Source organism: Cricetulus griseus, chromosome 4 (genome assembly GCF_003668045.3).
Source record: "Cricetulus griseus strain 17A/GY chromosome 4, alternate assembly CriGri-PICRH-1.0, whole genome shotgun sequence".
Taxonomy (NCBI): domain Eukaryota; kingdom Metazoa; phylum Chordata; class Mammalia; order Rodentia; family Cricetidae; genus Cricetulus; species Cricetulus griseus.
The window spans coordinates 132,239,546-132,266,459 of NC_048597.1; the positions used below are offsets into that span (position 1 = coordinate 132,239,546).

Sequence of the window (26,914 nt, forward strand, 5' to 3'; positions counted from 1 at the left end):
TTATTTCTTGTCTCTGATGCCATGAAACACATTCTTATCTGGTTTTAACAAAATTATATAACATTTGGGGGCAAATATAAAGCCTAGAAGTGCTGCACTGGAAGCTAAAATAGAAAAGACTTCCACAGCCACCATAAACTTCCCCTTGGTGCAGTGATAGACAGGAAGGAAAGTGACCCACACACTGCAAAACACAAGCATACTTAATGTCAGGAACTTGGCTTCATTGAATTTGTCAGGAAGATTCCTGGACAAGAAGGCCATGATATAGCTCCCAATGGCCAAGGAATAGAGGAACCCCAGGACACAGTGGAAGGCAATGGCTGAGCCCTTGTTGCATAAAATTATGATGTGTCCATGTTGAGCATGAGAATCTTGATCAACAAAGGGAGGAGAGGTTCCAAGCCAGATTCCACAAAGGATTATTTGGAGTAGAGTGAAGATAGGAATGGTGTAGTTAGTGGCCCTTGATATCATTAGCCACCTCATTAATCTCCCTGGGAAAGTAACCTTGAAAGCAATAACTACAGTAAGAGCTTTGGCCAACACAGTGGAGAGAGCCACAGTGAACACAATTCCAAATGTTGTCTGCTGCAGGATACAGGTGGCTGTGTTGGGCTGCCCAATGAAGAGCAAGGAAGAGAGGAAACATATGATGAGTGTGATGAGCAGAATGTAACTGAGGGCCCGATTATTGGCCTTTACAATGGGAGAGTCTCTATGCTTCACAAAGATGCCAAGAACAGTAGCTGTAATTGCAGAGAAGCACAAGGCTGTGCTACTGAGTGCCATGCCCAAGGGATCTTCAAAATGTAAAAATGTCACAGTTTTCTGGAGGCAGTGGTTCTTCTCTGTGTTTGCATAATGGCTTTCTGGACATTTCACACAATGATCCATATCTGAGAAGAAATTAAGGTGATCAGGAGTATGTGTTCAGATGTTTCTTTGTATACTAAGGTAGTTTTCAGAACCAATTGATTGGACTTTATTTGATCTTTCAGACACAAATAAATGAACACTCTGTAGTAAGGAATTCCAAATTCATATACCTTATGTTTTTCATGGAGCCACAAATTAACTAAGCCCGATGCCTTTTATCTATATTTACTTTCACACTTACCTTGATTTTAAAATGTTTTAAAAATTTGATTAAAGTAACTTCTTTACTAAATTCCTGTGTAAACCTAACTTAATTCTTATGTCACTTCCTTATAAAGCCCCATCTTCAACTTGAATTGGACCTGTTTTCACATGTATAACAGAAGAATTTTCTTCAAAAAATAGTTATTATAATGCTGATCACAGATAAGTCTCCCACTTTACCCATTTTCACAAAGTCCACTGATTTTTTTAAGTTTGTTCATTATCTGATAGATCTTGAGTATTGCATATTCATATATTTTTCATGTGTTACATCCTTTTAAACTGTTTTTGTAAAAGTGATTACTATCTATATCTTGGTCAGAAGACTGTTACTGAAGGCAACATGTAGTCATGGCATAGAACTTGGCAAAATCTAGCAGATACTTATTGGAAGCTTCACCACTTCTAGTTAGCATTCCTAGTCCTAGAAGTTTCCATACACACAATCAGAGAAGAAAAGTAATCATCTAGCTCACTTAGCTGCATATTCTGTGAACTGAAACAATAGCCTGTAAGGAGAAACCGTGATTATAGGTATCGCTGACCATGCCCATTTGGGCATGGTCACAGTTATATAACAAGGGTTTAAGAAGGTGGGAGGCATGCACACAGCTCTATTGCTTGGCTGAGCTGACTGCGAAGCATTTCTGTGTCCATCCAGGTGCAAACCTGGTCACCGGTTCTCTTGTGTATTTTCCCCTAATAAATTCCCAATTATTAACCTATCCTGACTCCACTTTGCCATCATCAATAATAGCCTACTTGCAACAGTGCCAGGACTGTGAGGAGAGTAACAGCTGCATTTTAATTGTATTTAACACCTGTTCCATTAGATAGAACCCAGAACTGATACTATTAATGATTGCAGGAAATTGGCTAGTGATACTGGCGCCAGCGCCAGTGACCAAATAACCAGACCAGGCGAGACTCTGTGGATTAAGAAGGACACAACTCAGGTCATTCAGTAGAAGTGAATGCCATTGGTTTATAGCAGCCAGCAGTTTATGAACAATCATAACAAGAGGAAATGGAAAATTACCACCTGTTAGCAGAACACATTCCCATGCCCTATCACAAACAAGGAAACCACAACCCCTGCCCAAGGCCAACAAAGCAGGAAGGGGATGGGGGCAAGGCACAGTGTTTCAAAACAGGAAGTAACAAAAGGCCAGCACAGGCCTGAAGGTCAGTCTGTACCAACAGGTTGTTGATGCTAGAGAGACAAGGCCAGGGAAACAGGAGGTACCTGTGGTTATGCTGGAAAACAACTCACAAAGACCCTATAGGGCTGGGTCCTGACAGGTTAGATTGATTATTAGCCCAAAGAGCAAACCTTAAATATTCAATCTGCTGAATGATCATAGCAATAAAATGACTCCTACTGTTGAATCCTCATACTCATACATCAATTTATCATTCCATCCTCAGAAATTTTTCTTGTAGTAGATAGATAGTAATTAATAAGAACCACAAATGAACATACAGAGAATGAAAGACTTTGTATTCTTCATTCCTAAATGAAATGTCATTATCACATCCCTACCTTCAAGGCTTGGGGATTTGTGTGGAAAAGGACATGGAAAGTTTGTAAAAAGCCAAGTGTCTTAGGGTTTTTATTGCTGTGAAGAGACACTATGACCATACCTAAACATAATAAAAGCAATATAAAGCAAAGCAATAGTCAATACCAAACTAAATGGAGAGAAACTCAGAATGATTCCTCTAAAACCATTAACAAGAAAAGATTGTTCACTCTCTCCTTATCTCTTCAATATTGTACTTGAAGTGCTAGCCAGAGCAATAAGACAATAAGAGGAAATCAAGTGGATACAAATTGAAAAGGAAGAAATCAAAATTTCACAATGTGCAGATGCTATGATAATTTACAGAAAACTGCCCAAAAAAAACTACCAGGGAACTCCTACTGCTGATAAACACCTTCAGCAATGGAAAAGGATACAAGTTGAACTCAAAAAATTAGTAGCCCTTCTATATACAGACAATAAATGGGATGAGAAAGAAATCACAAAATAAACCCCTTAATAATAGCCACAACAGCATAAAATATCTCCGGGTAACTCTAACCAAACAAGTGAAAGGACTGTATAAAACATACCATCAAAGAGGGAGCCAGTATAGGCTTGAAGCAAAATCAGGCAATAGGGAAATGTCCAGAGATCTACAGGGTGACACTAACTAACTATCTCTTTATCAGGGGAGGGCTTTTAAGGTAGCCTCACCACTTTTAAGGTGAGGCCACCTTAAAAGCCCTCCCCTGATAACGAGATTGATGACTAACTTATATATCATACTAGAGCCTTCATCCAGAAGCTCATGGAAGTAGAAAAAGATACCCACAGTTAAAAACTGAACTGAACTGGAATCCAGTTGCAGAGAAGGGGGACTGATGATCAAAGTGGTCAAGACCAGGCTGGTGAAACCCAAAGAAACAGCTGACCTGAACAAGGCAGAGCTCTTGGTGCCCAGACTGATCACTGGGAAACCAGCATGGAACTGATCAAGACCCCATGAATGTGGGTGTCAGTGAGGAGGCCTTGGAAATCTATGGGACCTCTTGTAGTAGATCAGTACTTATCCATAGCATAGGAATGGACTTTGGGAGCCCATTTCACATAGAGGGATACTCCCTCAGGCTAGACACACAGGGGAGGGCCTATGCCCTATCCCAAACGATATGACAGGCTCTGAAGACCCTCCATGGAAGGCCTCACTCTCCCTGGGGAGCAGAAATGGTATTGGATAGGTAGGGTGTTAGTCGGGGCAGGGGAGGTGGGGAGGGAAAGGGAATGAGGATTGAAATGTAAAACAATCTTGTTTCTAATTTAAATTTTAAAATTTTTAAAAAGAATCTACAAGGATGACACGAACTGACAATCCAGGCAATGGTGGAGAGGATAACCTAAATGCCCTTCCCCTAAAATGAGATTGATGACTACTTTCTATGCCATTCTAGATGCTTCATCCAGTGGCTGATGGAAGCAGAGGCAGACATCCACAGATACACACTGAACTGAACTCTGGAACTTAGGTGAGAGTTGTTTCCTTTCCAATAGGAAACAAGGAGGACCCCAGGAGAAGACTGCATAGTCCCTCAAAGAAGGGGAGGAGGACAAGAACCCTTGAGTAAAATGGAAGCTGTGGGAGGGGGGAGAAGAAGGAGGTTTGAAGGGAAGATGGGGAGGTGGGAGGAGAACAAGAGGACTGAGACAGGGGGGAATAGAGGAGGGCAGGAAAGGAGATACCTTGATAGAGGGAGACAGTACAGGTTTGGAGGGAGGTCTGGCACAAGGGAAATGTTAGGGGGATCCACAGGGATGAGCCCAACTAAGAATCCAAGCAGTGGTGGAGAGGCTCCCTTTGATGCCCTTTCCCTATAATGAGATTGATGTCTACCTTGGTTACCAATCCTAGAGACTTCATCCAGTAGCTGTTCGAAGCAGAAACAGGCACCCACAGCTAAGCACTGAACCATACTCCTGGAATCTAGTTGTGGAAAGGGAGGAGGGATGAGTAATGGAGCCAAGACAGTGCTGCAGAAACCCGCAGAAACAGTTGACCTGACCTACTGAGAGCATGGAGACCTTAGTCATAAAGCTGGGGAACCAGCATTGGACCAAACCAAGCCCTCTGAATATGGGTGCCAGCTGAGAGGCCAAGACAGTCTATACCACCTCTAACAGTGGAGCCAGTCTTTAACCCTAGAGCATAAAATGACTTTGGGTCCCATTCCCCATGGAGAGATACTATTGCAGCCCAGATACAGAAAGGAGGGCCTAGGCCCTCCCCCAAATGATATGATGGACTTTGAATGTTCCCTGTGGAGGGTCTCACTATCCCTAGGGAGGAGTTGGGGGATGGTGTGGAACAGGGAGGATGGGAGGGCAAGGAAATGGGGGGATGGATATGTAAATGTGAGTAATAATTAAAGAATAAAAAGTATAAAATTAAAAAATTAAAAAGAGGAAAAATGGTAGAAAGTATACTTAGTTGGAAGAAGAATGGATGAGAGCAGCATGGAAGATGACATAACAGAGGGAGCCATTAAAGGTCCTAGAAGAGATCTGGCACTAGGGAGATTTCCAGAGATCTACAAGGATGACACAAACTGACAATCTAGGCAATGGTGGAGAGAATACTCTAGATGCCCTTTCCCTATAATGAGACTGCTGATTACTCTATATTCCATCCTAGAGCTCTCATCCAGTGACTGATGCGGGACCAGGATGGTGAAACCCACAGAAACAGTTGGCCTGAACAAGGGGGAGCACATGGACCTCAGACTGCTGTCTGGGAGGACAGCACGGGACTGATCCAGACCCCTGATTATGGATGTCAATGAGGAGGCCTCTGCACTCTATGGGGCCCCGGGTAGTGGATCAGTATTTTTTCCTGGTGTAAGAAGAAACTTTGAGAGCCCATCCCACGTGAAGGGATGTTCTCTCAGCCTGGACACATGGGCGGGAGGTTGCAAGGCCAGGCACAGTATGATGTGGTGGCCTTTGGGGTTACCCCGGCGAGGGCCCTACCCTGCTGGCGAGTGAAGGGGGGATGGAGTGGGAGGCAGGTGAGGGGTTGGAGGAAGGGTTGGAGGGGAGGGAAGGGACAGGGAGTGGAAGAAGGGATTTATATGTGAAGCAAGCTTGTTCCTAATTTGAACTAATAAAAAAGAAAGAAAGAAAATAGACAGTAAACCAAAGCCTTAAGTGAGTCTTAGATGTGATTAAAATGTAGCTTGCAAAAAATAATGGAAACTATTGGATGAGGAAAGTGGTTTTTTTTTTTTCAGTCAAGAAAATAAGTAGTAGATCAATACCATAAATCTAGTATGAATTTTAAATTCATTCTTGTGTTATTCAAGAAGAAATATAACTTGCTGTATCATTAAAATTCAAAAAAATGGAAGGAAAGTTTTGTCTCTGCAGTTCTCTTTTAGATATTTTTTCATTGGCTTTGATTTTTTAGAATTTAATGGTAATTTGGAATGTTTCTTAGACTTTCATTTACCGGTCTCATTGGAAATCTCATTGTCTGGACAGGAAGTACAATCAAAGCAACACACATCTTGACCCTCTTTGAGAGTTCTTCTGAATCCAAGTCCACAGAGATTAGTGCATACAGATTTAGGTATCTGAAGAAAATGGAAACTGTTTTAGAAAATGTTCAGTCTTCTAGGGATGAATAGAGGTTTTTAATATTAAACTATTAACTCTTAGATTTTATAATCATAAGTGAAGATAATAGTTATGGTACCACCAGTTTTGGTGGGTTGTGCTCAACACAAGACCATAGTATTAAAATATGACCCAAAAACCATGATTTTGATGGAATTTTGTAAACTATAAGGTTATAACTGGCGGTTTCTGTTCTGCCACATTCCGCAGCTGCCTTGCCCCAAATAAACACACAGATAATACATTAATTATAAAATGTTGGCTCATAGCTAGGGCTTCTTATTGGCTAGCTTTGTCTTAATTATTAACCTATAATTATAAATATACGTATTTCTACATGACCTTATCTTACCAGACAACACCTGATTGTCTTATCCTCCCAGTCTGTGTATAGCATCACTCTGTCTATCGCTTTCTCCTTCCTTTCCCAGAATTCTCCCTGTCTACTAGTCCTACCTATCTTCCTGCCTCTATTGTGCATTGGCCACAGAGTATTTTATTCATCAACCAATAAGAGAAACATATATACAGAAGGACATTCCACATCAGTAAGTGACATGGTTAATTAAGAAGAATTTAGTTAATTGTGGCATGTCCATGTATGATTCCAGATTGATCTTTTGTCTGCCTATATTGACTACAAAGTTAAGCATCCTTTATTTCCGTAAGAATTGTCAACTTAGAAATATTTATAACCACTAAGAAATGCGTATTTACACACTCATCTGAGGTATTTTCAGATGAGATTACATGGACTACTAAAATGGTTTACAGTATTTCATTGGATATTTCATGGTGACTGAAGAGCAGAAAGGAAGCAGCAGTAGCATTTACCACTTGTGATTTCTGAATGTAGCTATAATATGACCAATGGCTTCCTGCTCCTCCAGTTATGCTTTCTATAACTTAATGAAACTGTTCTCTCAGTTTGAAAGCCAAATAAATTCTTTCAATTATTTTTGTTCACAAATTTGTTTTCAGCTCCAATATAACTACTGAAGATGTATACATACATCCTTTATACCTTATAGCTGTGCTAGAGAATTAAATTCCTCGAAAAGTTGTCTTGCTATTTCCCAAGTAGGCATCAAATAAACCTCATATCAAGTGTTTTGAAGCAAGACACAAAATTTACTTTAACATATATTTATAACAGGAAATGAATGAAAATTAAGAAACATTAAAAAATGAATAATTCTATTGCTCAGAGTCTGAATCTCAGATTATTATGTTGTTCTGGATTCGTAGTTGTATACTGAATGGATCTGAGTGAGAAACTAAGAATTTCTGCATAGACAAACATGTTTTGTTTGATTTAGTAATTCCAAACCATTGCAATAAGAACAAACCTACCTCTGTAAATTGTGCAGGCCATTGTATCAATTGATTAGTTAAAGATAATTGTCGACCATGTGGAGCATATGGAGAAAATGATCCTACTTTCACCCTTAGTCCCATACCTTTTGGAAAATTCCAAAAGTTGATAATGTCATATTTAGAATCGAACTTAGATTTCATATCCATTACCATATGGCTTCCCACATGATTATTCATATAGTTATTTTGTAGGAATGGGTGGAGCTAGAAGAGATACATGAACTTATTATTAGAGTCGTCACTGAAAGTTACAATAGAACCAAAGTAATGGAAAGTCTCTCTGTCTTTTTTGTCCCTGAAGTAAAATGCAATTTTATTATAGGCAATTTTACTTGGTAATGTTAAATAAATTGTGATAAGAACTAGTATTTTAATCATAAAATGTACTACCATTTTAAGAGAAACCACATTAGCAGTCAAAGATGAGGCAAATCTCAAACCTGGACACTCCTATTTATTTTTTAAATATATTTAAGGTTTCAATGTATAATATGAAGGTAAAACGCCAATTTAAAAATGGCAATTAAATGATTATTTACATGCATAACCATTGCTGCAGTGTTTAGTAACAATGTGATATTTAAGCACCTACTTTTTCATTTCTCCTGTGAAAAAATATACATAGGAACTCTACCTTTTTCTTATTCAATCTATTATTAAGGTGACTCTGAGGCAATTTGTAAAACAAATTTTATACTGCCTAAACTCATTTCTTCTTGTATATGGAACCAAATTTAACAGGGATAAAGAAATTTAGGTAAGTATTGAGCTCAAGAGAAACAAATAAGGGACTCCTATGCTTTTTGAACACATATACCACCACCTACAGTGTTCAGGTTTGGTAACTTTGAAAAGAATCTCAGTGTAACAATAGTGATTTTAAAACACAATGAAGATAGGTTACCTGCCAGGGGAGAAATACAATTTCCTCTCCATTTTTATGTTGTTGAACTTGAAGTTGATTAAGAATCATTTCATGGAGACTGTGTGCCACAGTATACACAGAATTATATATATAGTAACTCTCTTCACTCATGGTTGTGTCAAAATTTTGCTTAGGCAATAAATCCAAGGAAGCATTTGGTTGACAGTTCTCCAACAATTTACAATCAGTTTGAGAAAATGGGCATTTGAAAAACAAATGCCACAATTTAGGAAGATATGTATCTTCTGGGTATTTGGAAGGGTGAACCGTTTGTATAAAATTTGTAAAATCCACCATCTCCTCATAATGGTGTGAAAAAGTGAGACTCCCATGGAAAGAATCTAACATAAAATAATCATTGTGGTTGGTAACATCCCATTGTGAGTTCATAATCCAGACTTTCCATGTTGTTAATTTCTGCCCTATATTTTTCATTAAACCTTGAAGAGAATCAGTGTCTCCAAAAATGATAATCACATTTGCAGATGAGTCTTCAATCTTTCCCAGACTTTTCCAGAATTTGTGGGAAAGTGAATTCCAGGTACCTGAAATCAATTCCACAAAAGCCACACAGACTCTATTTTTCTTCATCTCTTCTTTCAAGTCAGATAAAATCTGCATTCCTCTGTGGTCATCTGTGAGGAGCAGTCCTACCCAGCTCCATTTGAAATGAAGCATCAGAGAGACAATGCCAAGTGGCAGAGATGTGTCATTGGGAGCCATCTGGTAGAGAGATGTAAACTGTGCTTGATCACTCAGGATAGAGTCAAAAGGCCCAAAGGTAAGCTAAGGAGAAAGCAGAATTTTGAAAAAAGGGTAGTAACATTGGCATCAAATACACTTTTACTTTTGAAGCAATGGTTGGGACTTGTTAAGATGCTAATCTTCACGTTATATTTTCTAAGAAAGCACTCTCTAGCTGTGAGGTTTTCAAAAAAAAATTATGTCAAGATTCCTAAGCTCAAGAAAACCTTTTGTGTTCTCTCCTCTGCTTTTCCATTCTATTCCAAGCAGAAAAATATTGATACATCACCAAATATCTAGATATGTATTCATTGTCAGATTAGTGGTTCAAATTACCCCATTTTATCTCTGTAGACATTCAAAAGATCACCAAAGGAAAGCTACTTTCCTGTTTTGTAACACCACTCTCTCACCTGTGGTATTTTGTAGAGTTGAAGCAGGGTTCCCATATGGGCTGATATTGCAAATGATGTTCCTGTAAGCGCAGCTGCTGACTTTTGCTCAAGTTTACAATTGTAATTAACTTTGGCATCATTCATCCCTGTGAGCCAAATAAAAGCATTCATAAGAGTATTCTTTTCAGTGAAAGGGTTATTATAAAAATCAAATCCAAGAGATGTGTTAGGTAAAAGCTGAGGGTTCCTGTTGATCTCCTTAATGGCAAATACCAGAGCCAGGACAAACTGGTAGTTCTTAAACTTATACCTGTACAAAGGATATAAAAATATATAGGAGGAAGACTTAGACAATACACCTCTGCTCCTTTAGTGTAATTCATTTTATAATTCAAATGTTTTTGTTTCCACAAAACCAATACTTTAAATTTTCCATTGACTACCTAGAATTAGAAGGGGTATTTTATAGTTAGGATTAATTATGATCCTATATTTATAACAGTGGTTAATTAAAACTAAAAGTGAACTTGTTTTATCTGTCTTTCTTGTGAGAAAACACAAAACATTCAGCCCTAAAAGCAGGAAAGAAGCAATTAAAAATAAAAATCATAGTTTCTCAGCCTCTATTAGTATGAAAAGACAACATTTCTAGATTCAGCAATTAAGTTTTCTAAGGTAACACTGTTTTGTTTCTTTTTGAAATTTAATTGATTTGCAACCTCTCTCCCTTGCCTTGCCTACCTGTAATTCCTGCCATTTTCTCTCCCATATTCTCCTTCAAATTCATGGCCTCCTTTTTTCATCAGTTGTTGTTCCATATATATGTGTGCATTTATATGAATGTATTTCTAAATACAACATTTAAATCCATATAAATATATATTTATTCATATTTTTGGTAATGACTACTTAAAGAGATCATGGAGACCCAAATAAGAAGGGTAGAATTCAAAGTATCATTATTTTATGATGATATGATCATATATATATATATATATATATATATATATAAGTCTAAAATGCCACCAGCAAACTCTTACAATTAATAAACCACATCACTAAAATATCCAGATACAAATTCATACACAAAGACAGTAATGTCCAGGTATATAAGTTAGTATAAGTTACAAGTTGAATGGGAAAGAAATCTGTGTAACAACTTTTGCAATACAATCAGTATTGTAAAATATTTTAGGGTATTTCTAAACCAGACAGTAAAAGACCCATATAATAAAATATATAGGAAATTGAAGAAGAAATGTAAGAATATATGGGAAGAAGGAAAGATATCCTATGCTGCTGGATTAATAGGATAAATATAGTAATAAAACAATCATACCAATAGTAATGTACAGATTCAGTGCAATACCTTTGAAAATTCCAACACATTTCTTCACAGAACCTGAAAGCAATCTTATCACCTTCAGATGGAAACACATGCACACACACATACATACATACACACACACTCATATACACAAAATGAAAACCATAACAACAACAAATATTATCAAAGGTATTTCTAAATGATAGAACCAGAAGTATCACCATTCCTGATATCAAAAAGTATTACAGAGTACTTTTTGTGTTTTTGCTTCAGAGCATTAATAAAATCAAAGTGTTATTGCAATCAAACCAGACACATTGATCAATGGATTCAAATTGAAGTTCTTGGCATAATTGTATACTCCTTTAAATTCCTGATATTTGACAATGATGTTCCATCATCAAATGCTTCTGGTCAAATTGTGTGTCTTCATGGAAGAGAATGCATATACATTCATGCTTATCAATCTGCATGTTACTGAAATCCAAATGGATCAATGGCTTAAACAGAAAGCTAAGTATATTATAGAAAGTCAGAATTTGATAGAAGAGAAATTGGGAAATAGAACTGAAATCATTGGGATATTGCCCCAATACTGATAACACAGGAAATGAAATCAACAATTCACATTGGGGCCTCATGAAACTGAAAAACCTTCTGTATGGAAAAAGGCACTACCATTCAGATAAATGGCCAGAGTAGAGAATGGGAAACTATTTTTAATACTACATATTTGATACAGGGCTTATATCCAAAATATATATATAAAATAAAAAACAGGGCTGCCATTTCTTGGACCCACACCTACTGGGAGAGGTGAGTTCCAGGCCTTCTCCTGCCTACCACCCACCACTGTTGGAGTCCCCTACCCCTAGGTCTCTGTCTTGTCCTGCCAATGAATTTCCCAGAGAGATATGGAGGCAAACAAAACATCCAGCATCTGCTGCCATCGCAGGGTTGGACCTGTACCCACTGTGAGGGGTGAGTGTTTGGCCTTCTTCTGCCTCCTCACCCCATTAGAGTCCCCTGAGCAAAAGCCGCAGTCCTGTCCAGCCAACAAATCTCTCAGAGAGACATTGAAGCAGAAGAACCATCTGGTGTTTGCCACCAATGCAGTCTTGAACCCTCACTTAGGAGAGATGAGTTCTTGGCCTTCTCCTGCCACCCCTCACTTAGAGTCCCCTGACCCACAGTCTTACATTCCCTTCCTGCCCACCAAACTCCCAGAGAAAATAGGGAAGAACAAACCATCCAACATCTGTGACCATTGGAGTCTTGGACACACAGCCACTGGGAGAGGGGGGGATAGAGCCTTGGACTACCAGGAGAATGAGAGGCCCCAACTTCACCGACATAAAGAAGAGATGGAAAGATAACTGCATAAGAACAAATTCAACACTATAAAGACTAATATGACACCACCACAGTATAGGGATTCTATACCAAAAAACCTGAACATACATACATAGATGAAGCAGAAGAGATGCCCTTAAACAAGTTTATAAAGATGATAGAGGCCTTCAAAGAGGAAATGAGAAAACCACTTAAAGAAATGGAAGAACAAAAGGAAACAAAAATGAAACAAACAGAAGAAAAGACAAATCTAAAAAATGAAAGAAATAAACAACTCTCTTAAAGAAAGCAGGGAAAGCCAAGAAATAAACAGTGAAACTGGTAAAGGAAACAATTCAAACACTTCGAGACTTGAAAACTGAGGTACAGAAAATAAAGAAAACACAAAAAGAGGGAAATCTGGAAATAGAAAATCTAGTTTAATTATCAGAAACTATAGATGCAAGCATATCCAACAAAATACCAGAGAAGGAAGAGAGAATCACAGGTGTTGAAGATAAACTATAGGAAATATATTCATCAACCAAAGAAAATCTTAAGTCTAACAAATCCTTAACACAAAATATCCAGGAAATATGGGACACCAAGGAAAGATCAAAACTCAGAATAATAAGTACAGAAGAAAGCAAAGAAGCCCAGCTCAAATATGCAGAAAACATATTCAACAAAATCATAGAAGAAAAATTTCCCAACCAAAAGAAGGACATGCTAATGAAAGGATAAGAAGCTTGTAGAATACCAAATAGACTGTACCAGAAAAGTGTCCTTACCACATAACAATTAAAACACCAAACATTGAGAATAAAGAAAAATTATTAAGATTAGCAAAGGAAAAAGGCCAAGTACCATGTAAAGGCAAACCTAACAGAATTACACATGACTTCTCCATGGAAACTTGGAAAACCAGAAGTTCCTGAACAGATGTTCAACAAATACTAAGAGACTATATACCAGACTACTATGCCCAGCATAGCTTCCAATCAATATAGATGGAGAGAACAAGATATTCCATGACAAAACCAGAATTCAAGAATATGTATCCACGAATCCAGCCCTACAGAGAGTACTAGAAGGAAAACTCTAACCCAAGGAAGTTGGCTACACTCACAAAAACATAGGCAATAAATAATGCCACATTACCAAAGCTAAAAAAATGGAAATCCACACAGAATACCATGACCAAAACCAAATCTGAAACAAACAAGAATCAATAATCAATGGTCATTAATATTCCTCAATATCAATGGTCTTAACTCACCTATAAAAAGACACAGGCTAACAAATGTATACAAAGGCAGAATCCATCCTTCTGCTATGTACAAGAAACACACGTCAACTTCAAAGACAGAACTTACCTCAGAGTAAAGTGTTGGGAAAAGATTTTCCAATCAAATGGACACAAGAAACAAGCTGGTGTAGCTATTCTATATCTACCAAATTAGACTTCAAATTTAATTAATCAAAATAGATCAATAAGGTCATTTCATATTCACAGAAATAATCCATCAAGGTGGAATCACATTCTGAACATATATGCCCCATTACAAAGGCACACACACATTCATAAAAGAAACATTACTATAACTCAAAATGCAATTGAACCCCACACACTTATAATGGCAGAATTCAACACCCCACTCTCAACACTGGACAGGACTACCAGACAGAAACTTAACAGAAAAATAAAGGAACTAACAGTAGTTATGACCCAATTGGTTTAAAAAACATCTGTAGAAGAGGCCATCCAAACAGAAAACAATATACCTTCTTCACAGCACCAAATGAAAACTTCTCTAAAACATACCACATACTTGGCAACAAAGAAAACCTCAACATATAAAAAGTTTGGAATAATCCGCTGTATCTTATAAGACCAAGATGGTTTAAACTTAGAATTCAACAACAACACAAATTGCAGTAAACCTACAAACACATGGAAATTGAACAATGCTCAGTTGCACCACTCCTGGCTCAAGGAAGAAATAAGGAAATTTAAGACTTCATAGAATTCAATGAAAATGAAGGCATGACATACCCAAACTTATGGGACACATTGAAAGCAGTGTAAAAGGAAAGTTCATGGGACTATGTCCCTACATGTAAATACTGGAGAATAGTCACACTACTGAATTAAGAGCACAACTGAAATCTCAAGAACAAGAAGAGCAAACAAACCCAGGAGGAGTAAACACCAAGAAATTATCAAATTGAGTGCAGAAATGAATAAAGTAGAAACAAAGAAAACAATAAAAAGATTCAATAAAAAGAGAGTTTTTCTTTGAGAAAATCAACAAGATAGACAAACCTTTATCCAAACTTACCAAAAGGCACAGAGAGAGACAGCATGCAAATTAATAAATTCAGAAATACAAAAGGGGCACATAACAGCAGAAACTGAAAATTCCAGAGAATCAGCCCATCATACTTTGAAAACCTTCACTCGGCAAAATTGGAAAATTTAAAGGAAATGGACAAGAACAAATAAGCAATTTAAACAGACCTATAAAAGAAGCAGTCATCAAAAGACTCCCAACCAAAAAAAGCCCAGGGCCAGATGATTTCAGTGCAAAATTCTACAAGAAATTCAAAGAAGACCTAATACTACTACTCCTCAACGGGTTTCACAGAATAGAAGCAGAAGGGCATTGCCCATTACCGAAATCTCTTTAAGAGAATACAATTACGTTGGTACACAAACTACACAAGAAACAAATAAAGAGAGAGAACTACAGACCAATCTCACTCAAGCACATTGATGTGAAGATATGCAATTAAATGCTGCTATATTGAATTGAAGAACACACCAGAAAAATCAAGCATGATTGAGTAGACTTCATCCCAGAGATCGTGGGGATGGTTCAACCTAAGAAAATTGGTAAATGTAATCTACCATACAAACAAACTGAAAAAGAAATAGCACATGACCATCTCACTAGATGCTGAAAAATCCTCCAAGAACATCGAACACCCCTTCATGATAAAGGTCTTGGAGAGATCAAGGATAACAGGAACATACCTAAACATAATGAACACAATATACAGCAAGCCAATAGACAACATCAAAGTAAATAGAGAGATACTCAGTGTGACTCCTCTAAAATCACGAACAAGTCAAGGTTGTTCACTCTCTTCATATATCTTCAATATTGTACTGGAAGTTTTACCTAGAGCATTAACACAACAAAAGGAGATCAAGAGGATACAAATGGAAAAGGAAGAAGTCAAACTTTCACTATTTGTAGATGATATGATAGTTTACATAAGTGACCTGAAAAATTCCACCAGGGAACTACTACAGCTGATAAACACCTTCAGTAAAATGGCAGGATACAAGATTAACTTAAAAAATCAACAAACCTCTTATATATAGATGATAAATGGATTGAGAAAAATTAGAGAAACAGCACCCTTTACAAGAGTTACAAACAATATAAAATATCTTTGGGTAACTATAATCAAACATGTGAAAGACTTGTTTGACAAGAACTTTAAGTCTTTAAAAAAGGAAATTAAAGAAGATATCGGAAAATGGAAATATCTCCATGCTCTTTGATAGGTAGGATCAATATAGTAAACATGGCAATCTTGCCAAAAGCAATCTACAGATTCCATGCAATCCCCATCTAAATCCTAGCAACATTCTTCACAGGCCTATAATGAAAAAAACTCAAATTTATATGGAAAAATACAAAACACAGGAGATCAAAATTACCCCGTACAATAAAATAACTTCTGGAGGCATCACCATCCCTGGTTTGCAGGTCCACTATAGAGCTATAGTAATGAAAATAGCTTGGTATGGGCACAAAAATTGATAAGTAGACCAATGGAATTGAAAGGAAGACCGAGATATTAATCCACATACCTATGAATACCTTATTTTTCACAAATAATCTCAAATTCTACAATGGAAAAGAAACCACCTTCAAAAAATGGTATGAGCATAAATGGATGTTGACATGTAAGAAGACTGCAGATAGATCAATATATATGCCCATACAATTATTTAAGTCCAAATGGATCAAAGACCTCAAAATAACTCCAGCCACACTGAAACACTTAGAAAAGAAAGTGGGAAATACACCTGAATGAAATGGAACAGGAGACCACTTCCTGAACATAAGAGTAGTAGCACAGACACAGAGATGGACAATTAATAAATGGGACCTCCTGAAACTGAGAAACTTCTGTAAAGCAAAGGACACAGTCACCAAGCAAAATGGCATACCACAAAATGCTAAAAATCTTTACCAACCCCACATCTGACAGGGGACTGTTCCCCAAAATATATTAAGAACTCAAGAAGCTAGGTCCCCAAACAATAAATAATCTGATAAGAAAAAAAATCTGGATAGGTATCATACACCAAAATTAAATCAAGAACAGATAAACAGTTTAAGTAGACCATAACCCCTAATGAAACAGAAGTAGTCGTCAAAGTTGTCCAAACCAATAAAAGCTCAGGACCAGATAATTTCAGTGTAGAATTCTGCAAGAAATTCAAAGAAGAGATAATACCAATACTCCACAAGTTGTTCCACACAATAGAAACATTATGGCTATTGCCCAACTCTTTTTTCTGAGGCTACCTTGTTGCCCAAGCCACACAAAGACAAAACTAAGAAAGTGTATCACAGACAAATCTCCTTCATGAACATTGATCTAGTAATCACCCAACATGATCAAGTAGGCTTCATTCCACAGATGCAAGGGTGGTTCAACATAGGAAAATCTGTCAATGTAATCCACCATATAAACAAACTGAGAAAAACTATCATCTCATTAGATGCTGAAAAAGCCTTGGACAAAATCCAACACCCTTCATGATAAATGTCTTGGAGAGACCAGGACTAACAGGAACATATCTAAACATGATAAATGCAATATACAGTAAGCCAACATCAACATCAAACTAAATAAATAGAAACTCAACGTGAGTCCTCTAAAATCAGGAATAAGACATGGCTGTCCTCTCTGGTGGTATCTATTCAATATTGTACTTGAAATTCTAGCTAGAGCAAAAAGACAACAAAAGGAGATCAATGTGGTACAAATTAGAAAGGAAGAATTCAAAGTTTCAATATTTACACTTTATATGATAGTTTACATAAGTGACCTGAAATATTATACCAGGGAACTCCTTCATCTGGAAAACACCTCCAGTAAACTGGCAGGATACAAGATTAACAACAACAACAACAACAACAAAAACACCTCTGTAGCCTCTTATATAGAGAAGGTTAAACATGCTGAGAAAGAAATCAGAGAAACATCACCCTTCATGATAACAATAAACAACATAAAAATATCATGTGGTAACTCTAACCAAACAAGTAAAAATTCTGTATGACAAGAACTTCAAGTCTTTAATGAAAGAAATTAAAGAAGATATCAGAAAATGGAAAGAACTCTCAAGCTCTTGGATAGCTATGATCAACATGGTTAAAATGCCAATCTTACTAAAAGCAATCTCCAGATTCAATGTAATCCTCCAAAATCCTAGCACAAATCTTCACAGATCATGAAAGAACAATGCTCAAATTTATAAGGAAAAACAAATACACAGGATAGCTAAAACAATCCTGTACAATAAAAGAACTTCCAGAGACATCACCATCCCTGACTTAAAGCTCTACTATATAGATATTCTAATAACAGCTTGGTAGTGGAACAAAAACTGAAAATTGGATGAATGGAATTGAATTTATTACCCTGGTATTAATCCAAACACCTATGTATGCCTGAATTTTTGGCAAAGAAGCTTAAATTATATAATAGAAAAAACAAATTATCTCCAACCAATGGTGCTGGCATAACTGGATGCTGACATGTAGAAGGTTGCAGATCGATCCATATTGGTCTCCATGCACAAAACTTAAAGTCTAAATGGATCAAAGATCTCAACAAAACAACCCACACTGAGTCTCTTAGAAAAGAAAGTGGGAACTACCTTTGAATGAATGGGCACAGATGAGCACTTCTTTAACATAACAATAGTAGCACAGATTCTGAGGTGCTTCTATAAGGCAAAGGAGGTGGCTTCTATAAGGCAAAGGACATGATAAATGAGACAAAACTGTAGCCTGCACAATAGGAAAAGGTCTTCACCAATACCATAGCCAACAGAGGGCTGTTCTCCAAAATATAGAGGAACTCAAGAAATTAGATAGCAAAACACCATAGAATCCAAATAAAAATGGGTTACAGATCTAAACTGATCATTTACAACAGAGGAATCTCAAATGGCCAAAAGGCACTTAAGGAATTTCAGAATCCTTAGTCATCAGGGAAATGAAAGGCAAAACAAATCTGTGATATCATCTTACATCTGTCAGAATGTTTAAAATCAAAGACACTGATGACAGTTTATGCTGGAGAGGATGTAGAGGAAGGAGAAAACTCATCCATTGTTGATGTAAGTGCAAATTTGTACAGCTGCTTTGGATATTAGCATGGCATTTTCGCAGAAAATTGGGAAATGATCTACATCAAGACCCAGCAATGCCACTCTTTGGCTTATACACAAAGAATGAACATTCATACAACAAGGACATCTGTTCAACTATGTTCATAATATCCAGAACCTGAAGCAATCTAGATGGTCCTCAAAGAAAAATGGATAAAGAAAATACAGCAAACTATGGAGTAATACTGAGTGGTTAAAAAAAATGACATCTTGAAATTCATAGGCAAATGGATCAAACTAGAAAAAAACATGCTGAGTCAGGTAACCCCGACACAACAAGATAAACATGGTATGTACTCATTCATAAGTGGATATTAGATAGAGACCAAAGTATAACCAGCCACAATCCAAAACCACAGAAAAGCTAGGAAACAAGGAGGACCCAAAGAGAGATATACATGTACCCTCCAAGAAGGGGAAATGAACATGATCCTGAGTAAACTGGAAGTGTATCAGTAGGGGTGGGGGATAGGAGAGAGAGGAGGGCAGACAGTGACTGGGGAGGAGAGCATGCATAATCAGGAAGCTTGAGTTGGGGGAAGGAGAGAGGAGAGCATAGAAAGATATACCTTGAAAGAAACAGCCATTAAGGTGTTAATGAAAAATTTGGCACTAGTGAATCTCCCAAAAATTCATAAGATTAACCCCAAATGAAATAAACAATTGCAGATTGGGTACCTTAAAAGTCCTTCCCCTATAATGAGATTGTTGACTATCTTAAATGCCATCATAGTGCCTTCATCCAATAGCTTGTAGAAGCAGAAGTAGAGAGTCACAGCTAAGCACTGAGCCAAACTCCTGGAGTTCAGTTGTAGAGAGGGAGAAGTGATGAAAAAAAGGGTCAAGATCACGGTGGGGAAACCCACAGAAACAGCTGACCTGAGCAAGTGTGAGCTCATGGACCCCAGTCTGATAGCTTGGGAACCACCATAAGACCATACCAAGCTCAGAAGACTCCAAACTGACAGTTAAGGAACCTGCTATGACCAAACTAGGCCCTCTGATTGTGGGTGTCAATTGGGGGTCTTGGGCAGTCTATGAGGCCCCTGGCAGTGGAACCAATATATATCCCTAGTGCATGAGTTGACTTTTTGGAGCCCATTACCTAACACACTCAGCCTAGATAAAGTGGGGAGGGCCTCAGTCCTGCCCCCAAATGATGAGGGACTTTGATTATTCTCCATGAGATGCCTTTCTGTCTCTAAGGAGGAGATGGAGATGGTTTGTCGAGGTGTTGGGATAACTAGGTGGACAAGAGATAAAGGGAACTGTGATTGATATGTAAAATAAGATTGTTTTATTTTAAAGAAAATTAAATGAATCTAAAAAGAGAAACAAAAAACTGTACAGAACATATATAATTTAGCAGAATTTAACATTTTTACTCAGAGATCTTATATAAGCACATTCACAGAACAATAACAAATCTAAAAAAAATAAATAAATTGAGAATGCAATTTACCACTTAAGCAGACACAGAGACAAAGACTGCATGATCTCATTTGAGAAGAAAGTACCTTTCATATGATTCAATGCTCCTTTGTGTAAAAATCCTGGAGTGAGTAAGAATACAAAGAACATAACTCAACGCAATGAAGGCAATATACAGCAAGTACTCAATCTACATCAATTTAAATACTGAACTTCAATTACATTAATGAATAAGACAATGATGTCAATTCCTATTCAATGTATTACTTGAGGTCTTACCTAGAGCATTAAGATGACTGAAGGTGATCAAATTGATACAAACAGGCAAGAAACAAGTCAAAGTTTCTTTATTTGAGATTGTATGATTTTATACATGAAAGAACATTAAAACTCCACCAGGAAAATTCTACAACTGTTATACACAAAAAATAGGACAGAAAATAAATACACAACACATCAATTGTGTTCCTATCTACAAATGACTAACACATTGAAACAGAAATCAGGAAAATTAGAACACTTTAAAATAGATTCAAAATAAAAACTTTATGGTATAACTCTAACAAAGGAAATGAAGTTTTTGATGAAAACTTTATGAAATTGAAGAATGAAATTGAAGAAGACATCAGAAGATGGGAAGGTCTCTTATTCTCATGGATTAGTAGGATTAATATAATAAATATTCCCATCCTACAAAAGAAATATTCACACTCAATGCAATTCCCATCAATCTTTTTACTAAAATTCTTTACAGAAAATGTAAAGACAATTTTCTGTTTCATGTTGAACAACAAAAAAATTCAGGATAGCTAAAAGAATCCTCAGTAATAAAAGAACTTTGGGACTTAAAACCATCACTGTTATCAGAATAACAAAACAGCATGTAATTGGCATAAACACATATACTCTGATCAATGAAATCAAATTAAGGATCACATATATGGCCATAAATCTATTAACACCTGGATTTTTATTGCAAAGTCAAAAATATGCAATGGAGAAGACACCACATTTAAGAAATGGCTTGAATGAAACGGGATGAATGAACATAGAATACAAAAGAACTATGCTTATCACCCTGAAGAAAAATCAACTCCAAATGGAGTAAGGACCTTAACATAAGGCCAGATACCAAGAATCAGATAGAAGATCAACTGCAAGATAATCTTGAACATTTTTTCACTCAAGAAAATACTTTGTAAACAAGTTGCCAAATGTAGAGACACTAATAGCAATAACCAATTAATGAGACCTCTTGAAATTTTCGTCATCCAGGCAAAGTGGAATCCTAAGGAATGGGACTTTTACCAAATATGCATCAAATAGAAAGTTAATATCTAACATATATAAAGTTGTTTAAAAATTGATATAAGAAAAATAACCCAATTAAAATGGTTAACAAAACTAAACAGTTCTCAAAAGATGAACACAAATTTCTGGTGGATGATTAAAGGATGTTCAACATCCTTAGTCATTAGAGAAATGAAATTCAAAACTACTCTAAGATTTCAACATAAACAAACACAATGGCCTATATCAGGAGAACCAACAACAGCCTAATTTGGCAAGGGTGTCGGACTACTGAAAAGTTCTTTATTGAAGGAATACAAACTTATACAATAGTTATGCAAATATAGGTGTAATTTCCTCAGGAAACCAGGAATAGTTCTACCTAAAGATCTTGCTATTGCATTTATATGACTATACTCCAAGGACTGTGCATACTACCTCACAAAGAGTACAGAGATTCTATATTGCATCTGCAGAGTGCATTTGATAGGAAGTTTGTCCATGTTCATTCTTGGGCTTCCTAATATCCAGAAATTAGATACAGCTTGGATACTCAAAAACAGATGAGTAGATAGGAAAATGTACTGTACAGTGGACTATTCTTTACCTTTTAGAAAGTGGAATAATAAAAATTTACATGTAAATGGATTTAGTTTGAAAAAAAAACAGGCTAAATGAGGTAATCCAGACAGATAAAGTACAAATATTTTCTGTATTTTTTGTCATATAGTGTTAACTTTTAAGATTTTAATAGGCATTCTACCACCCATATAACAGAGGTTAGGTATAGAGTAACAGACTAGTTGGGAAGAGAGAATTGCACAAAGATGAGGAAATAGAATGTGTATTTATAGAAAGACAGAGTGGAGACTGCAGCTATCGGATTCACTGAAGAGGAGGATAAAAAGGTAGCAAGGAATGCATTATGGGGAAGAACAACATTTGAGGAGTTATATGGAAATGTACTTTGTAAAGCATCTCAAAATATAAACATATAGAATCTAAATGGAATCAACAAATAATTGAGGAAATGCCTCAATGACATATCTTTGTTATGGAAGTGAAAATTGTAGTATCAGGAATGGTTTACATTTAATTACATTACTGGGAAAGGAGTTCTAAGCCTCTGACACTTTTGTCAAGACTTTCAGTTACTCTGAAAAAATGGATGGCAAAGGCCTATTGGTGAAGACAGCACTTACATATTACATTGAATAAGGAGACGTTTATAGGCCTTAGAATGTATATGTGTGATGCATACACATAACACAAACAGATATACAAAAAACTAAATGAAAATAGTAAAAACTTAGAGACTTTAAAATTCATATAAACCATTTAAAAAAACAACTGTATTCACGAAAATAAGCTTATATTAATCAGAAAGCTAGCATGTATTTCTTATATTCTATGTATAAGAAAATGCTTATAAGTAATTATGCTTACCATAAATTAAAATTCTAAAGTAAGTAAAATACAGAAACTAATGTAATGAAAAACAATTGTAGCTCTTAATATTTTGTTATATTCTGTATTCATGGTTCTTGTGATGAATATAATTACCAAAGTAGAAGAATATGAATGAATTCAATAAAAGAGAGAACTAGAACAACAACTCAAAAACTATTAGTATGAATACAAACACCTGGAAAGGAAACCTAATCATAATCAAGATAGATACTTTTCTTGTTATGCTTTGAAGTATATATCCTTTATAAGTTCCACATATATGAAAAATATATTGAGAAAAAGTGCTGCATAAGACGGTTCTTTTAGTCATTCATCCTAAATATAACAATTCCTAGCCATTATGTTTACTTAATTAGAAGTAAAAATCATTCTTACAGGCAAATATCCTCTTTTATTGTGGACAAGGCAGCCAATAAAAGCTCATGTAATTAAAAGTATGCTCTTGGCAGGCACAGTCTTGCTACAGTACTGTCTAAAGGGAAAAGCATAATATTTAAAATGCACAATATTACTTTACTAAAGAAAGTACAGTGTAAAAGAGAACAAGAGTTCAGGCAGCATTAATTTTTAAGTAGTAGAAGATTCTCCATCCACCATTAAGTTTATTATATCAGCTAACACAAATGAGACAAAATGGTAATCTTGCTGATATAAAATATGGTCAACTCATACAACCACTTTGGAAATCAGTATGGTGATTCCTCAGGAAAATGGGAATCAGTCTACCACAAGATCCAGCAATTCCACTCTTAGGCATATACCCAAAAGAAGCACATTCATACAACAAGGACATCTGTTAAACTATGTTCATAGCACCATTATTTGTAATAGCCAGAACCTGAAAACAACCGAGATGCCCCTCAACTGAAGAATGGTTATAGAAAATGTGGTACATTTACACAATGGAGTACTACTCAGCAGAAAAAAAAAAAAACAATGGAATTTTGAAATTTGCAGGAAAATGGATGGAACTAGAAGAAACCATTTTGAATGAGGTAACCCAATCACCAAAAAAAACCCCAAAACAAAAATGGCATGTACTCACACATATATGGATTTTTGACATAGAGCAAAGGAGTACCAGCCTACAATCCACACTGTAAGAGAAGCTAGGAAACAGGGAGGACCCTAAGAGAGACCTACGTGTCCCCTGGAGAAAGGGAAAGGGACAAGATCTCCTTATTTAATTGGGGGGAGGTAAGAAGGAGCTAGAAGAAAGAGAAGGGGAGAAAGGGAGAGGAGGATATGGGAGAGGAGGAAGATCTAGTCAGGGGAAGAATGTAACAAGTCTTTCTGCCAATCTGGCGGAGCCCTGCCACCACATTAAGGTACCAAGTAACACACATAGAGTTGCATTGCGTACAATGCTGCTGGCCAATGACTAGAATTACTTATCTGCTATCTCTGTCTTAAGCATCACCCATAATTATTAATCTATATATTTTATAAATTCATCTGATCAAGGATGTCAGCAGCATGTGCCCTCTCTTGTGGGGCTCACATGGTGACTCCCAGAGAAGAGTGGAGGAGGAAAAGGAAGAGAGTGATTTCCTGCTTGTCCCTGCTTATATTCTGAGTCTGCATGCTATCTCCCTTTCTGCTTGGATCACAAGACTTCTCTTTACTACATTTCCCAGAATTCTCCTCGACTCCTAGTCCCACCTATCTTGCTCCCCTATTGGCAAACTGTGTTTTATTCAACAGCCAATAAGGTAAACATATACACAGAAGGACATCCCTCATCAGAAGAACAGGGGAGAACAAGAGATACTATACTAGAGGAAGCCATTATAGGTTTAAATAGAATTCTGGCACTAGGGAAATGTCCAGAGATCTACAAGTTTGACCCCAACAACAATCGACACAATAGTTGAGAGGCTACCTTAAATCCCCTTCTCCAATAAATAGATTGATGACTACCATATATGCCATCCTAGAGCCTTCATCCAGTAGCTGATGGAAGCAGAATCAGAGACCCACAGCTAAACACTGAGCTGATCTCTGGAATCCAGTTGCAGAGAGGGAGGAGTGATGAGTGAAGGAGCCAAAACCAGGTATTTTGTTTTGAATTTCTGTGATCATGTTTACTGTGTCATTTTTAGACTAAATGACAGGTTATTCTTAATCTCTAAGATCATTTCACAACTGAATGTTTTCTTCTCTACTCTGATCTCCTGACTTATCACCTCACCAAATTTTGAGCAAAATCACAGTAATACTCTTTCACACATGTTATTTTTTATCTCATTTTGTGTTTTCCATTAGTTGAATCCCTGCATGGTCTTTATTATGTAACTCCATTTTCTCATGTTGTATTCAATGTGAATTTCAAGTTGTGCTTTTTATTAACAGATATTTATTGAATGTATTACCACTGCTCTAGCAACATCTTTATGGAAAAAATGTATTTTATCTCCTTTATAAAGAAACACATGATTATTTTTTTCATTTTGGTTTAAGTATATCAAATGGATATGTCTGGAACTATCACATAATCTTGCAGAGCTGAGAACTGTTAAGAAAAATTATAATGTGTCTACCAACACAAACAATGTGTCTTCATGAACAGATTTTTAACTATGAGGAAAGGCATATTAGAAATTATATAGAGAAAACAAATAATCATAAAAATGTTTCTGAGCATCAGGAAAATTTGCAGAAAAAACATATAGATACAACAATCTGATATTTATATCTGGGAGATGCAGTCAAAAATTCTGATACTCTTGAACTAGAATTATCACTATCTAATATAAGCAAGAATTGTCAATCTAACATCACACTTGGAATTCAGGATTTGCTGCTTTCAATGCATTCTCTTATAAGAGCAACTCCTGAATTCCATGCATGATGTTAGATTGACAAATTTGCTCAGTTTCTAGAATGACATGAAGTTGATATCAATCCTTGATTAATAATCCTTCTGAAGAACCTAATTTTAAAATATGCATATTATGGGTTGCTATAGACGTGACATAACATTGAAAGAAAACTCAATTGCATTAAATATTAAAATGAACAAAGCCAAATGTCTAACTGATCCCATGTGAGCATCAAAGACATCAAGAAGAAAAAGTATTTAAAAAAACATGAGATTGGAAAAGAGTGATTATCATAGTAGAAATTGGGAGAATTATAATGGTATTTATACAGCCCCAAGTTCCTAATAATTCTGGAAAAACAGGTACTTACTGTAAATAAAGATCCTCATAATCATTTATCAGGATTTTATGAGGAATTTTCTTGACTGTGTAATAGTAATGAAGAGGGAAAAATGCACCAATCATCACATTTCCATCATGACGAAAGTTTTTGATTCTGAAAAAGCACTCAGAGATCTCAAAAGCACAAACCAGATTGGGAATCTGCAGGATCCAAGGGATAAAACTCCAAGAGAACATAATATAAATGTCTTCCAATACATAAAATGGCAAGTTATAGAAACCTTATGTTATAGAAGCCATAATGTCTGGCAGCTATGTTTTTGTGAAAGTGAGCTTGTGACTTTGTTGGTCAGTGAAATTGTGACTTTAATCACTCCAAGTTCTTTTTTCAGAAGCTTCCTGTAATGCCCCCAGAGACTTCTTCCCTTAGGCACTGCATCTGTGGCTCTGCATTCAAGTGAAAATCAAGCTTCATGCATTATGATGTCATACAAGACAATTGACAGAAAGACCATCGGGGAAAAGGTATCTGGGGTTAGATTTGACCATAATTGTGAACCAAGAAGTTTTTTATGTTGAAGGCATTGAGGATGATGTAAATATTAAAAGTAAATATGCAGCCCCAAGAAAATATCCA

The 26,914-nt window shown here is 36.4% G+C and overlaps 1 protein-coding gene across 1 annotated transcript; it reads right to left on the reverse strand.

Moving 5' to 3' along the window:
• Nucleotides 1-26,514, reverse strand: LOC100762456 (vomeronasal type-2 receptor 116). The gene is made up of 6 exons (XM_027411639.1): nt 26,306-26,514; nt 9,795-10,086; nt 8,617-9,423; nt 7,689-7,916; nt 6,169-6,292; nt 1-899 (listed from the first exon to the last, which is right to left on the reverse strand). Exons 1-6 carry the CDS (start codon nt 26,512-26,514, stop codon nt 1-3), a joined length of 2,559 nt encoding a protein of 852 aa, XP_027267440.1.
• Nucleotides 26,515-26,914: the final 400 nt, after the last annotated feature.